At 45.1% G+C, this 17299-nt stretch overlaps 1 protein-coding gene across 1 annotated transcript in view; it reads left to right on the top strand.

Moving 5' to 3' along the window:
* Positions 1-11627, top strand: part of LOC126994742 (protein SpAN-like) — a 34440-nt gene extending 22813 nt beyond the window's left edge. The window contains exons 9-17 of the mRNA XM_050854029.1: positions 1613-1738; positions 2050-2133; positions 2605-2770; positions 3302-3442; positions 3672-5008; positions 5955-6061; positions 8923-9058; positions 9900-9977; positions 10769-11627. Of these exons, the coding sequence (XP_050709986.1) occupies positions 1613-1738; positions 2050-2133; positions 2605-2770; positions 3302-3404 (479 nt within the window). The 3' untranslated portion in view covers positions 3405-3442; positions 3672-5008; positions 5955-6061; ... (1 more) ...; positions 9900-9977; positions 10769-11627. The remainder of the gene's footprint in view (positions 1-1612; positions 1739-2049; positions 2134-2604; positions 2771-3301; positions 3443-3671; positions 5009-5954; positions 6062-8922; positions 9059-9899; positions 9978-10768) is intronic.
* Positions 11628-17299: the final 5672 nt, after the last annotated feature.

Genomic DNA, 17299 nt, shown 5'->3' with positions numbered 1-17299 from the left:
TCTATGGTATATTGTAAACACGGCAAATTGCTTTTCATCAGTTTTTAGTGCCCTGTTCTCTGCAGTAAACGTATCTGAAAGAATAAATTTTAATTTGAGGTTTATATGTATGATACATCAGTCTTAACCACTTAAATGTGGTTATGCTTTATCATAATTTGATCATTGCCTTGAAAGTCTTGTTATGACACACTTGCCATATTTTCTGTGTTACTGCTAAATACAATAACACAAATTGTCCCTAATGTTTGTCAGAGAGGCCTCAGAATTACCCTAAAAACTCCGCGCTTCTCGCGCTCCAACCACCCAGCATTTTGAGCTGGGCTAAGACACCATCGCTTCTCACATCAACTATTTCTAAAGGTCAAAGAGGGGATCCATCTGGTTTTCATAAGTGTTTTTTTTAAGGTTCATAGCACAGAAGGGTCAAACTACCACCAGGGTCATAAAACTACCCCTGGAAAGGCCTACAGCTCCTACGAAAGCCATGTCAAATATGTGAACTTGGGCGACGAAATGTTTTAAAATACGCCCAATAGCCCCAATGTTTCAAGGTCCTAAATACGCCCCTGGTCTCCAATCATTTATATTCCGCAGAAGTGTTGCCTCTCTGTTTCCTACCGATATTTTCATCCTGACTGCGAGGGGAGGAGGCATGCTATAAAAAAAAGTCTGTTCAGAGCACGAAGTCGGTCCAAGGTGCGGCAGATTCCTGAATTCCCATGAGTGCGGCTCTGCCAGTTCGACCGCCAATTATCCGATTAGCACCGTCTCCCTACTTACCCACCCACAACCCACCTGTTTATCTCTCTCTCTCCCTCTCGACCCGGGGGAGGGACTTAAGGGGACACGCCGACCACCACCACCACCACCAAAACGTGGCAACATGGGAAAAAATCGTTGCCACATGTCATAGAATTTATACAAATCGTTGTTATAATCCTAAACATCGACACTCATTGTACTATGTAGCTTCCTTTACTATATACAGAATATATAAGATATCACAAATAGCACAGGGATGGGAAATAAGAGAAAGACGCATGTACGAAGGTTGATTTGGCAGGATGGCAAGAGGTAAACGACGATACCAGCTCCACCCTGAACCGACTTCATGCTCTGAACAGACTATAACTGCATGCCTCCTCCCCTCCGCGGCCTCACACGACTTTGAACTCTTGCTCACTCCTATCCGAGCCAAATCCCTTATGCAAGTGTTAACCAGCATTTTCATTCCTTCGTCCCTCTCTTTCATAATGTCTGGAACAGCCTTCCTTGGTCTGTATTTCCTCCTGTCTGTGACTTGAACTCCTTCCTATACTGAAAAATGAGCACGTTTGCTTACTCGGACTTATTGTAGGAATTGATCTTTTTTACAAATAATGTTTATATCGCTCCTATTTTAACACTCGCCAGGCTTCAACCACCATTACTTTTTCGAACCGTTTCCATCGGCGAAGTATCCATGCACTTACCATGCACTTTGAATTGGATGATGAAAAAATCCCATAGCGATAGGAAACAAACATGAATGCATATGGTAAGGTACTAGTATTAAATAATTTGACCGTCGACACCAACTAAAATGATCAACAATTTTCATTTTTTATAGATAAGTGGCTTGCTGCTTGCGGAGTGAACGCCGACCCCTGCCAGAACGGCGGGTTTTATGGAAATGACTGCGCTTGTGTGTGTCCCTCGGGCACCTCAGGGGCCAACTGTCAGACAGTGACAGGAAACTACTAAGGTGATTGGCCGCCCCTTTGCACACCTTGTCTCTGGAGCTCTCAGAATACTTGTTCTCTTTGTTCCTCTGTAGTGAGGAAGCATCTTACGATAGCTTGGCTCTTGGGATAAAAGAGGATAACAGTTCAACCTTCAATTAGAGTGTAGTCCAAGAATTCCTCATTAAATCATATCTATAGCTCAGCGAACCTTTTTGAAAACTTAGAATGATCCAGTGACTATATAATCGTTCTTTTTCTAGTGGATTATGCAAAATCCGGCAGTTTCGGCATACCTGATGACACCAAACCTCGTCTTCCACAGACAAGTTGACGAATCCCTGCACTGAGAAAGTAACTCAGGAAGGCACCCTCACCTCGCCGGGCTATCCAAGCAACTACCCAAACAGTGAGTGAAAGATTTACATAGATTTACATAGAAAATCAGACCACACAGACCCCATGGTCCAGACTAGGTGGCCTGTCCCTAAACCTAAGTGCTTCTACATTAGTCAGATGGCTCCTAAACGTTGCATTTCATTTCTAGTTGATATTAAGTTGAAGGAAGTGACGGTCGAGCTTGTTTTTAAAGGAGTCAATCGTGTTACACTGAACCACTGAAGGTGGGAGCTTATTCCATTCTCGCACTACAACGTTGGTGAAGAAAAGGGAGAGAGAGAGAGAGAGAGAGAGAGAGAGAGAGAGAGAGAGAGAGAGAGAGAGAGAGAGAGAGAGAGAGAGAGAGAGAGAGAGAGAGAGAGAGAGATTTGTTTGTGTGTGTGTGTGTCTTGTACAGAAGCCAGACACAGTGTGGGTGGGCGGGCTTCCTTTGTGTGGTGTTGTCTGTTCACCCTCTGTTCCGTTCTCCCTGCCCCGGCAGTCCAGTGCGTCAAGTGGATTGTAGCTCCCGTGTGCCACGTGCCCCGAGTGACCTTCTCAGACTTTTACCTGTACGGAAAGGATCCCTACTGCGGCTCGACTACAGCGACGTGCTGCTACTTTGATGGTCTGGAGATCAGAACCGACAACTTGTACAACGGTGCAGTGTGAGTATACAAAGACCCTGCTCGCTCTGGCTTTTTTTTTTTTTTTTTTTTACGTGTACGCCTGTAGCGCCGGTAGGCTCTCTTGAGGGGCCTGGATGGAAGTCAGCCCCAGCTCGTCATGGCGCAGGGCAAGTTTTTATAGTGGCGCCATCTTCTCTTGGCTCATGCTGCCCCCCGGAACTCGTTCTTGATTCACTTGGACGGTTTCCTCTAGAGTCCGGGTTGATGGGTGGTCTTCAGGACAGCTTGTGGGTAGTTTTAAGCCACTCGGCGGTGACTGAAAAGTCCCAGGTGGTAGCGTGGGGATTCGAACCCGCGTCGTCCTTCACGCGGTGAATGTGGGTCCAGCACGCTACCACTCAGCCACCGCCTACCTGCCCCGTGACGGCAAGCAAGGCTGCCACTGTTACTCTTACAAGGCGTATTCACTTCTAATTATTACGTAACAAGTTTAGTTTGTGATATTCCTTTGTGCCATTAAACTTGCACGATGGTGACCGTGACCACTCAAGTTCTTCCAATCCTCGGCAGGTATTGTGGCACGGACATCACTGCAGGCCAGACCTTCACCGGAACCGGTCAAGAGATGATTTTATACTTCAGGGCGATAAGTAATAATCTTCGCAGGGGATAGTCTGCCCAACTCACCTTTGTGCCGCAACCGGGATGCACGTAAGTGACAAAAAAGAGTGATGGGAGAGTCTCAGGACCAGTGGAGAGTAGAACCACATTTTTGCATTGTACCTTCATCAGCCTGTGTTTTTTTTACAACAAAGGAGACAGCTCAAGAGCACAAAATAAGGAAACAATAATAAAAAAAGCCCGTTACTCGCTGCTCCCAATTTATTCGTAGATCGCAAATATTTTATATCCTAATGATTCCTTTATTTTTTTTCTTCAGAACCACCACTACAGAAACCTCCACCACCACCACAGCAACAACAACCACCACTACAGAACCCACCACCACCACTACAGAACCCACCACCACCACCACAGAACCCACCACCACCACCACCACCACAGCAACAACCACCACTACAGAACCCACCACCACCACTACAGAACCCACCACCACCACCACCACAGCAACAACCACCACTACAGAACCCACCACCACCACTGCAGAACCCACCACCACCACCACAGAACCCACCACCACCACCACAGAACCCACCACCACCACCACAGCAACAACTACCACTACAGAACCCACCACCACCACTACAGAACCCACCACCACCACTACAGAACCCACTACCACCATTACAGAACCCACCACCACCACAGCAACAACCACCACTACAGAACCCACCACCACCACTACAGAACCCACTACCACCACTACAGAACCCACCACCACCACTACAGAACCCACTACCACCACTACAGAACCCACCACCACCACTACAGAACCCACCACCACCAATACAGAACCCACCACCACCACTACAGAACCCACTACCACCACTACAGAACCCACCACCACCAATACAGAACCCACCACCACCACTACAGAACCCACCACCACCACTACAGAACCCACCACCACCCACCACTACCACTACAGAACCCACCACCACCACTACAGAACCCACCACCACCACTACAGAACCCACCACCACCACTACAGAACCCACCACCACCACTACAGAACCCACCACCACCACTACAGAACCCACCACCACCACTACAGAACCCACCACCACCACTACAGAACCCACCACCACCACCACCACCACAGCAACAACAACCACCACTACAGAACCCACCACCACTACAAAACCCACCACCACCACCACCACCACTACAGAACCCACCACCACCACTACAAAACCCACCACCAGAACCACCACTACAAAACCCACCACCAGAACCACCACTACAAAACCCACCACCAGAACCACCACTACAAAACCCACCACCAGAACCACCACAACAAAACCCACCACCAGAACCACCACTACAAAACCCACCACCAGAACCACCACTACAAAACCCACCACCAGAACCACCACTACAAAACCCACCACCAGAACCACCACTAAAAAACCCACCACCACCACCCCGAGAGCAACAACCACCACTACTAAACCGACCACCACCACCACCACCACCAGCCCACCACCACCAAGATGTTTAACTCAGGCATTCAACGGAGTGTTCTACTGGTCCTCCCCAGGCTTCGGGATTACCAACTACCCGAATAACTTTAACTGCGCAGTGCGAGGAGTTTCGGTATGTGCCTTACTTTTTTGGCCGTGGTGGGTGAGGCAAGTAATAGCTCATTCCAGCGTCACAAAGCGTCCATGATATTACGAGACATGATATTATATTCCAGAGGAGAAGAAAGCCGAGTTAGTGCACTGCCTAAGGTCATTGTTCTGTCTGCAATTCCTATTCGCTTGCGTTTCCATTTTATTGTTCAAATCAAGAATTACTGTTATAAAACGCCTTGACGCTGAGTATATCTAAGTAGTCAGGGCATACACTATATATCTCTCGCATTTCCTGGAAGCTGAGAAGATGGCGCCACTATAAACACTTGCCTGCGCCATGACGGGCTGGGGTCGACTACAATCCAGGCCCCTCAAGAGAGCCTACCGGCGCTATAGGTGTACACGTAAAAAAAAAAAAAAAAAGACTTTCAAGTAAGAAAGTGCATTTTACGCACACACACACACACACACACACACACACACACACACACACACACACACACACACACACACACACACACACACACTCAAGAGGAAGGTATCAGGACACCTCTTCTCATGTAATTGACTGCTCTTTTGGCCACCTCTTCGGACTCTTTACAGGAGCAGCGAGTAGCGGGCTATATTTCTTTTTATTGTTTCCTTTTTTGTGTGCCCTTGTGCTGTCTCCTTTGCTGTAAACAAACACACACACACACACACACACACACACACACACACACACACACACACACACACACACAGCTATAGTTATATATCCTCGAAACACGCCACTAACAATCTGACTCAGGCAGTATCACAGTGTCCACGATAATAATTCCACTCGACGTAGTAGTGGAGTGATAAAAGGTGCGCCCAAGAGTTCAGGGTTTATGAAATGAATAAACTGCTCCGTTATTTTTGTAGCAAACCCGCATACAGGCAAACAGGTCAGGGCTTATAGAAGTGTTCCTTTGCTTGTTCAGACGACATCCATGTTGACGCTGAAACTGGAGAGGTTCACGCTGCAGGGAGCGCTGAGAAGATGTGTGGATGGCGTCGAGTTAACATTCTTGTACAATCGAACGACAACGTGAGTAGCGTGTGTGGTTTGTTGCTTGGGTGACTAAAGGTGTGAGTGTGCATGCTTAAGACATAGAGTAACAGGTGATGCCTTATACAGCGGAAAAGTTAGAAAGTTTCGTTTAGTCGGCGCAACATCTGTGGTCATATGCCGGAGAGGGACAGGAGGGGGAAGGAATTATAGGAGAAGGCAACATCTGTGGTCATATGCCGGAGAGAGAGAGAGAGAGAGGGGAGGGAAGGAATTATAGGAGAAGGCAACATCTGTGGTCATATGCCGGAGAGAGACAGGAGGGGGAAGGAATTATAGGAGAAGGTAACATCTGTGGTCATATGCCGGAGAGAGACAGGAGGGGGAAGGAATTATAGGAGAAGGCAACATCTATGGTCATATGCCGGAGAGAGACAGGAGGGGGAAGGAATTATAGGAGAAGGCAACATCTGTGGTCATATGCCGGAGAGAGACAGGAGGGGGAAGGATTATAGGAGAAGGGAACAGACCCCAGGAGACGGGACACAACCCCCGATTAATACCTGGTATCCATTCACTGCTGGGTGGACAGGAGTGTAGGATATCGGAAAAACCGCCCCAATTTTTCCACTCCGCCCGGGAATCGAACCCGGGCTCTCTTGATTGTGAGCCGAGTGTGCTAACCACTGCACCACGAAGCTCCCCCTTTATACAGCGGCAGGTAAGGGTAGGTGTCAAGGGATGGTCCGCTTGTTTAATGGGTAGTTGTTGTATTAGTGTTAATGACTGGGGTGGGTGAAATGGTTGGGCGTTTTGTCCCTCGTCACGGAGAGTTATGGTGTTATGGCGAGGTTTATAAATGGATGAAGGGCTTTAATAAGGGGGATATTCATAAGGTTTTGTTGGTAAGAGAACCGGGTAGGACACGAAGTAATGGGTTTAAACTGGATAAATTCAGATTCAACAGGGACATAGGCAGAAATTGGTTTACTAACAGGGTGGTGTATGAGTGGAATAGGCCTAGCAGTCATGTGGTGAGTGCCAATACAATTGTCACATTCAAAAATAGATTAGATACTTTCATGGACAGCGATATTAGGTGGGGTTAGATACACGGGAGCTTAGGGTCAAAGGAGCTGCCTCGTACAGGCCTACCGGCTCTTGCAGACTCCTACGTTCTTATGTTCTTATATTAAGGAGGAAGAGCGGAGTGGGTTTCTATACTTAATTCACATGTTTGGTTGACAACGAGAGATGGGAACGATGCCCAACGTTACCAGATTACCGTACGCATAACATTGTATTTTCCTGTTTCTGGGGTGGGTTTCATCATAGTGGTCTCCCAGACGTGGTGACGCCACGCGCAGTTGGGAGAATTTCTTGGGCGTGTTTCATCACCGCGCCACAAGCACTTCCAAGTTGGATTGGGGGCGGTCTTGGGAGAAACCATCGTTGCCAATCTTCCGCGTCGCTTTGACGTCTAATATGTCTTCAATTAACCTAAATTACACTTCTTATGTATAATTATGGAATTATAAATATAAAAAAATGATATTTAGTTGAAATACAGCGATAGTATCTTCATTGTAAAGAATATGTGCACGTATTTTTGTTCCGTCTGCATCTTCAACGGCACCACGGTGTAAACAAACATTTAGTGAGTCGTGAGTAGACCCTGGCCACCTCGCCACCATGTCCCGCAGCTTGTACTGTGCATCAAATACCACTTGCACATTGATGCTGTGGTAGTTCTTGCGGTTGACGTACACTTCTTCGTGGTCATGTGGGGCCACTATTCTTACGTGGGTGCCATCAACAGCACCCACCACACCGAGAAAACCAGCAATTTCGGCAAACTCCGCCTTCATTCTCTGCTGCGCCCCCCGGTTTAAAGAGAAGCCATTGAACCGCCTCATATTCTCTTGTGTCACGAGAGCATCCACGGTCTGGGTGATGATTCTGCTGACTGTGGCCCGGGAAACTCCAAAGTCATCTGCGCTGCACTGCTGCATTTTCCCGGTGGCGAGGTATCGCAGAGTCAACGCCACTTTCAGCTCCGCTGTGACCGCATGGCTCCTCTCAGTCCTGTTGCCTGGCTTGGTAGCTTTCGTGATACATGCCCAATGTTTCTCGCACACCTGGGACTCCTTGAGCACACTTCCAAGGACTTGGGAACTTTAATGAAATCCACCCCCATAAATATTGCAAAAAAAAAGAGCAACAATAATTACCGCTTTTAACGATAATTATAAATGCATATCGTTATCTTTGTGGGTACGATAGTTTTTGGTCAGAAATCGGCAAAAACAATACGCCAAGTACGACAATCTGGTAACGTTGACGATGCCACTACAGACGACGCTGGGTAGGCGGTGGCTGAGTGGTAGCGTGCTGGGCCCACATTCACCACGTGATGGACGACGCGAGTTCGAATCCCCACGCTACTACCTGGGATTTTTCAGTCACCGCCGAGTGGCTTAAAACTACCCACATGCTGTCCTGAAGACCACCCATCAACCCGGACTCTAGAGGAAACCGTCCAAGTGAATCAAGAAAGAGTTCCAGGGGGCAGCATGAGCCAAGAGAAGATGGCGCCACTATAAACACTTGCCTGCGCCATTATGGGGTGGGGCCGAACACCACCCAGACCCCTCAAGCGAGCCTACTGGCGCTATTGGCGTAGACGTAAAAAAAAAAATATATATATATATATATATATATCTATATATATATATATATATATATATATATATATATATATATATATATATATATATATATATATATATATATATATATATATATATATATATATATATTTTTTTTTTTTTTTTTTTTTTTTTTTCTTTATAAGAACAAGGTTATATATTATATAACCTTGTTCTTAATTTAATCACCAGGTTGTGTGGGTCTCAATCAGGGAAAGTCTTTACATCGCCATCTTTCAATTTCAACGCGAGATTCTTCACCGACCCCACGAAGACCTATCAGGGCTACAACATCTCCTTCACGCCTGCAACCACGAGTTGTCACCAGGTAAGGAACGTTGTGGATTTATCTGAGCTTCTCCGGCAATACACAACTGTGCTGCTTGCTAAGTTGTCACCAGGTAAAGGGACTATGGGCCGTATTTTAAGACATTTCGTCGCCCAAGTTCACATATTTGACATGGCTTTCGTATGAGTTAGGGCATTTCCAGGAGTAGTTTTATGACCCTGGTGGTAGATTGACCCTTCCCCAGTAGCATGAGCCTAAAGAACCACTCATTAGAACCCGACTGCCACCTTCTTTGACCTTTAGAAAGAGTCGATGTGAGAAGTGAAACTGTCTTATAATACCACCCTATTACACTGGGCAAATTTTCCGTGGATCTTCAGTCAAACCACGATTTCCGCTGGCGTGGTTCTCATATTTCCGTGGTTTTCTGACGTGTCCACGATCTTCCAAAGCTACGGTAGATTTCACCGAAGGAAAACGGTATTACTCACCATCATCATCATCAACAATAACACGAAACAAATGAGAACCACGCCAGCGGAAATCGTGGTTTGACTGAAGATCCACGGAAAATTTGCCCAGTGTAATAGTAGCCCCTTAAGGAACATTGTGGACTTATCTGAGCTTCGCTACTTCGGCAATATACAACTGTGCTGCTTGCTAAGTTGAGATTCTCGCCAGATGGACATATTGACAGTAGATGTATAATATTATCCATTGTATATATTTTTTTTGTGTTTAATAATAGTAAGATAAATTATGGAACATAGTTTGTATTTGAATTCGACCCATCGTACAAGCACATACGAGAGCTGCTTATAATCCCTGCTCGATACACCGTCAAGCCTGGTATCATAATCACTATGGTATCCATCCACAGATAATCACGGCAGCTGTTGGTCAGACTGGCACAATAACTTCCCCTCCAGCAGAAAAATACTGCGAATACCGAATCCAGGTAAAAACGGATGTAACACAAGAAAGGTATTAGTGTGTGTCTCTCTCCACAACACTGCCACTCCAGCGGGGGTGTCGACAAGAGATTTGTTTGGTCATGTCATCTATTTTCATCAAACCTTAACCCGTCCGCTGCGATTGGCACGAATTTGGCCTTCACTGATAGCCTGGTAACACATACTCCCAGGTCTTTCTCTGCCTCTGTGGTGGATAGTGGAGTGTTTCCCATGTGGTATTAGTGTGCTGGATGTCCCTTCACTGGTAGCCTGGTAACATACACTCCCAGGTCTTTCTCTGCCTCTGTGGTGGATAGTGGAGTGTTTCCTATGTGGTATTAGTGTGCTGGATGTCCCTTCACTGGTAGCCTGGTAACATACACTCCCAGGTCTTTCTCTGCCTCTGTGGTGGATAGTGGAGTGTTTCCCATGTGGTATTGGTGTGCTGGATATCCCCTCCCAAGATGCAGGACCTTATATTTTTCTTCATTGAATTGTAGCAGCCAGTTTTTGTTCCATTCCTGTAGCTTGGTGATGTCTTCTGGTAGGAAATCCGCATTCAAGGGGTTAAAACAATCACCACCAACTCCACAAAAGGATACATTATACTTGAGTCCTCCACACGTAGCTACCATGCGCTTGCTTCCTCCAACACTCCAGTGATTTATAACATTATCACTTGCTCATCCCCCCTTCAAACACCCATTTTTCTTCGAGCAGGTCGCCAATGAAACATCAGAGGCCCGTTCCATATCTACCTCTAAGGTAACGCAACTCTCTTTTTTTTTGTCCAAAGGCTCCTTCTGGAAGTCGCGTGAAGGTCAACGAAGTTACATCAAGGATTCTAGGGACAACGAACTGTGAAACTGACTGGCTACTGCTGAACGGGAGGAGTGAGAAGATGTACCCGTCAGACACCAGCTTAATTATCTGCGGCAATAGGGTAGTGCCTTCACCTCTGATATCCCAGACCAATGAGGTGTACGCAGCTTATCAAGGCACCAGCAGCAGCAGCCGCGGTTTCACTATCAAGTATACCGTCATCTAAGTCAAACGTTCCTGGATTTTCTCGCCAATCACGACTCCAATGTATCTATACGGGCACGAATTTCATTTTCTTTACAACAAAGGAGACAGCTCAAGGGCACACAAAAAAGGAAACAATAATGAAAAAAAAAGAGCCCGCTTCTCGCTGCTCCTAAAAAAATTAATCAAAAGAGGTGACCGAAAGAGAGGTCAATTTCGGGAGGAGAATTCATTAGTACACCTGCAACCCTTTCAGTTTGCCTCTTGCCCACGATGTTTCTTTGTTTAAAATCATATCACTGGTAAGCCAAGTCAGCTGATAAAACTTAAACGAGGAACAGATATCAAGGCTGGTATTACAAGACACTTTCCCTTCTCACATCAAGATATTTCTAAAGGTCAAAAGGGGATATCAATCAGGCTCTAATGAGTGTTTTTTAGGATCAGGGTACAGAAGAAGGGTCAAACTACCACCAGGGTCATAAAACTAGAACCGGAAATGCCCACAACTTCTAGGAGAGCCTTGTCAAATATGTGTTCTTGGGCGGCGAAATGTCTTATAATCCGAGCCTAAGCATCCTTATAGTGTTCTACAATAGCCGCCCCAAGAAAATAAATATATGCAGCAGTTTCATGTATCATTCCTAACCCCCCCCCCCCCCTCTCTCTCTCTCTCTCTCTAGTTAAGCACAGAAATTTACTGATCACGTGAGTGCCGGCTACGTCGTTTTTTCCGTATTGTCTGCAAAGTTTGTTTTTATAGCAAGGGAGGAAGCTCAAGAAAAAAAAAGCCCTCTAGAACCTGCTCAAATGACAACAACAACAACAACAAAAACAACAACAACAACAACAATAACAACAATAACAATAACGCTACAACCAGAAGACGAACATGAAAAAAAAAGAAAAATAAACAAGAAGAAAAAGAAAAAAAAGAGGAAATGGAGGACAAAGAACAAAAAAGTAGAAACAAAAGCAAAAAAAACAAAACAAAAAAACAAGAACCATCTATATGGTGGAGAAGATGAGGAACAACAAGAAAGGTAAATGAAGGATACGAAGAACAACGGATAAAGAAGAACAAAAAACAAGAACGGAGAAAGATAAGGACAACAACAACTTGAGATTCAGAGGGAAAATAACGAGAGGTCAGGAGAGAGGTCAACTTCGAAAGGAGAGATGTCTCGATACCCTCCTCTTCAAAGAGCTAAAGTTGTAGGCAGGAGGAAATACAGGCGAGGGAAGGCTGTTCCAGAGATTACCAGCGGAAGAGATGAAAAAACAAAGATGGGAATTTGACAGCATAGGGACGAGGAGATAGGAGGAGACAGACTGGGTACAGATTACAAGAGTCAGACAGGGGTGTGTCCTGTCCCCAGACTTCTTTTCTCTATACGATCAACGAGTGACAGAAGAATTGGAAAATATGGATGGAATTTTAATTGGAGGTAGAAATGTTAACAATATAAAGTATGTAGACGACACTGTACTTTTGGCTGACTCAGAGGAGAAACTACAAGCACTGGTGAACAGGATACAGGAGAGCTGTGAGCGAAAACGGCTAAAAATCAATGGCAGTAAAACAGAGGTTATGGTGGTTACAAAGAAAAAGCAAATTTCGAGTGGCGATACGGATTGGTGAAAGGCTTATTGAGCAAGTATAAAAATTTAATTACCTTGGGAGCATGATTAGTGAAGACGGAGGAAGTGAGAAGGAAATAGGCAGGAGAATATGTATAGCAAAGACGGCATTCAGAAATATGAGGAAACTGTTGAATAATTTGAGTATGAATATGGAGATGCGATTGAGATTATTAAAATGTTTTGTGTGGTCATCTTTACTATATGGTTGCTTAACATGGACAATTATAGCAAATACAAAGAAAAAGATAGACGCGGCAGAAATGTGTTTTTAAGGAGAATGTTGAGAATTCCCTGGACGGACAGTGTGACAAACCAGGAAGTTCTGCGAAGAGCAGCAGTAGATAGGCAATTAACGAAAAGTATAAGAAGCCGACAACTAAAGTTTCTGGGTCATGTGCTAAGAAGGAGAGGACTAGAAAGTGACTGCTTGCCTGGAAGAGTGGAAGGCAGAGGAGCGAGAGGACGTCAAATAATTAAATTTATGGACAGCCTGCCACAAGACATGGATGGAAGACACAGTGTGGCAGAAGTTGTGAGAATGGCTGATGATAGGGAGAGATGGAGGTCCGTGATCGCCGACGGGGGGGGGGGGGATAATAATGAATAAATAAATGTTACGGGAAAATAATAGGAATATGTATATTAGTATTACGACTACGAATGTGTGTGTGTGTGTGTGTGTGTGTGTGTGTGTGTGTGTGTGTGTGTGTGTGTGTGTGTGTGTGTGTGTGTGTGTGGAGTTGAGAGCTCAGTGGCACCGAGTGACCGAGCTATTTCCCCTTTGGTTTTGTTTTGAGTTAATGGTAGGACATAAGGTTTGCTCTGAGTGAAAAAAAAAGTAAGGCGTTAAATGATGGGCTCATAAAATTGTGTGTAGAGTGCTGCGATGTCAAGCTGTCAAGTGGCGGGTGACAGGAATACGAGATGGGATGGCTCTGGCAGAGAGAGAGAGAGAGAGAGAGAGAGCACGAAAGTCGTAGGTGTGCCTTCTCTTCTTCTTGCCTCTCAAATTTACTTGATTCTAGGTGTAAGGTGCTGTCAAAGTGATTGGAGGACTATATAATTATACTGTAGAGGCACCAAGTGAACTTGTCTGGTGACAGTGGTGAGTATGTAGTAATTGATTCTGTATTATGACGGGGAGAGTGGCAGGCGACGCGAGACGCGTATGGGACCTGTAAGGTCGACCTTTGCCGCTATATAACCACCTTTAATGACCGTTTTGTGCTTGACAGTGGACAGTGTAGAGTGGCTGAGTGACTATTGTATGCTCAGCACTTGAACAATGGAGCTGCTGAGTTGAATAAGAGCAGGTGATCTATTTTGAGAAACATTCATTGACGACGTAGGCTCACGTGGCCGTAGCCTATTCATGTTATCCGTATAATATTTTCTGACCACAAATTTCAAATTTCTGAAAATTATGATTGATAGACTTCATTTTCTGTTTATGTAATACTTTTTTCTATAGCGTGTGTCATTCCTGGAATTCACGCAGGCTTGGGATTTGTGTCTTTCCATTCCTTACATATTTCCTCCCTGGCCACAAAACGCTTCACGTACGTACTTTATGGGATGTAAGAAAGTCACCGCTGACTCGGCTGATGCCCCGGATAATTCAGTTAATCAGGTAGGTAAATAATGAAATAATGATTAAGAATAATTACTGCAGAACACGTTAGGTGAAGAATCATCAGCCAAGCCTAATCTAAAGCAATAAGTGACCCAGGTTTTCTCATGAGTTTGGAAGTGCTCACCTCAGTTCTAAGTGTCACTAAACCCTTGCCAGAAAAGCTGCAGGGGTCACAACAAGAACTGATGGTGCTCTTGGAAGTGTACAGAGCTGCATAGATGCATTTCAGTCCTATCGTGATGGAAATAAATTCAACCAACTTTTTGCCCAAGCTGAGGAAAGGTACGGAAGCCAGAAGCCTTGAACAGTCAGTGGTCATCAGAAACATAATTAAGGCAAACCCTCCAACAAAAAATGGCATGGTCCTCCCTTCTCCTTTGTTGTTTTACTTGCAATAATAAACTATATCAATCAATCATCAATCATAGGAGTACTATCGAAGAGCTATTTTTCTCCCATTTTCGGACACTGCTATAGCACAACTCAGGGAAAGGTTTGCATCTGCTGAACACATTAGGAGTTTTTGTTGGGAAATCAAAGTATCGTTAGTTTTATGGGTGGGACATTTTTTTGCCTGAAATTGGGAAAAATGAGCAGCTGAGTACGACACTTTGGCAACGTTGCGAGCACGTTGCCATATTGTCGTACTCAGAACATCGCATTTTCCTGTTTCTGACCCATAACAATTGCAGATAAACATCGATAATTAACCATCTGAACTCTAATTGTGAATGTATATCGTTATCAGTGTAAGCTCGACAGTTTTGGGCCTCAAGCAGAAGAAAAAGTTATACCCAGTACGACAATATGGTAACGCTGGTTGTGAACTTGCGACGTTGCGAGTCAGTGCTCCGTCCACCACCATGGAGTTAAGACGTACGGCCGTGCTCTCCCTCCTCCTCCACCTCCTGAGTATTCCTGGCGGGCAGCGATGGGCAAGCAGAAGAGACGCAACGCCTTCTTCTTCTACTTCATGACGGCCAAGAAACCCGAGGTGGAGAAGCGGCTCAAGAGAAAGGTGGAGATGGCCAAGCTGGTGATGGCGGAGTGACAGGTGAGGTCATGGCGCTCACTGGTTCCTCCTTTATTCGGTAAATTTGTAGCACTTCACCAGTCTCGCATTTCCGAACGAAACTAGTTTTTTTCGGTAGTTTTCGGCCTGTTTTGAATGAATATGCGTGTCATTTCTATCGCAAATCACGTGTTTTTTTTTTTACCCCCCCCCTTCCAACCAAGAGACTAATGATTTGCGATAAAAAATTTAGAGCACATTCATTCAAAACAGACCGAAATCTACCAGAAAAAACTAGTTTCGTCCACACAGGTGCATTTAAACTAAACATAACCCTAACCTAACCTAACCTAACCTAACCTAAAACTAACCTAACCTAACACTAACCTAACACTAACCTAACCTAACCTAACCTAACCTAATCTAAAACTAACCTAACCTAACCTAACATAACATAACATAACATAACATAACATAACATAACATAACATAACATAACATAACATAACATAAAACTAACCTAACCTAACACTAACCTAACCTAAAACTAACCTAACCTAACACTAACCTAACCTAAAACTAACCTAACCTAACGGCCTCCCTCCCTCCGTTATAAATGATTTCCGAGGGGTGTTTATGGGGATGAATTTACTCAGAATGCGGAGCTCTTTCTAATGGTCAGGGTAAGAAAAGCCATCTCTAGACTGGTGTACTCCTACAATAATACCCTTTATTCTTCCCTCCGTCCTTCCTTCCCCCGTGTCTGTCTTATCTAGGAATGCTTAGCTAGGAATAAATAGTGGGGAATTAAGAGGACTTCGTATGATGTCCCCCACCTCTTAGGACTAGTTAGCCAGTATCTTAGTTAATCAAATCAAGGTGTCTGTCATAACCAGCGTTGCCAGATTGTCGTGCTCAGCCGCTTATATTTACCGATTTCCGACCTCAAAACAGTCTCCTCCACCTCAATAGTTAGAGTTATTTATAGTTTTCGTTGAAATGGTTAATTACTGGTGTCTTCCTTTTGCAATAGTTGTGGGGAAACCGAAAAATACGATGCTCTGAGTACGATAATCTGGGAACGCTGGTCATAACGCGCTTTAAAAGTGGCTATTGTTGGGGCAGTTACCACACTCATTGTCATCAGGGTTGTGTGGGCTGCCGGGTGCTCCGGTAAGGGCGATTAGGCGAGGTGTGGCACTGTTACGTAAGACAAGAAAGCGCTGAAAACTCACTTATCCACTAAATCCTACGACTTAACAAATATGAGGATTGAGGACAACTTTAGGTGCTAATATTACTGTTATAATGTTAGTGGCCCTGTGGAGCGCTGGGCCTGAAACCTCATCAACGGTAAACTTGCAATCGAGCTTCAAGGGTTCATGGCGCGGGTTCGTGGCAACGCTGACGTGCTTACCTAGCGAAGACAGGTCGGACTGGGGTGCTGAAGGGGGCCGTGCCATCTAGTGGCTGGAGGGGCCCGGGCCCATGTAAGCTAAAATATCAAAATATTCAAATAATACACATTGGCATGGGTTAAGTCCAGGGGCACATGTGTCATGCCCCGGTCGATTTTCTTTTTATATTTCCTCTTATTTCCCAACACGTCCTCTGCGTGTATCGAAAAACGCGAGAAATTAATGAAGACAAGGTGTGGGTATTCGCCGGCTGCCTGGGATTGAACCCGCGACCAACATGACAGGAGAGCCACTCCTTACCGAGTCGGCCAAAGAGGTACCCCCCCTGGCTAAGTGGGTTATGGGAGGCTCGTTCATCAGGCATAGTTGCCGCACTACACATGTACCTTGGGGGGGCCCATGTGCCATTGACAATTAACTTAGCATATAAGTTGTGATCAATATTGAAAATTTAATTAATTAAAATACGTGGGTCCTGCAGAGCGCTTCGGCAGAAGTGGGACCAGATAAAAATTTTTTTTTTTTTTTTTTTTACATTGCAGCTTATTGCGCCGGTAGGCTTCTTCCCGGTGGATCCTGATGGTCGGTCCGAGG

This window comes from Eriocheir sinensis, unplaced genomic scaffold, assembly GCF_024679095.1.
Source record: "Eriocheir sinensis breed Jianghai 21 unplaced genomic scaffold, ASM2467909v1 Scaffold861, whole genome shotgun sequence".
Taxonomy (NCBI): Eukaryota; Metazoa; Arthropoda; class Malacostraca; order Decapoda; family Varunidae; genus Eriocheir; species Eriocheir sinensis.
The sequence above is the reverse complement of the archived record's forward strand: the minus strand, read 5'-3'. Positions and strand labels throughout refer to the sequence as shown.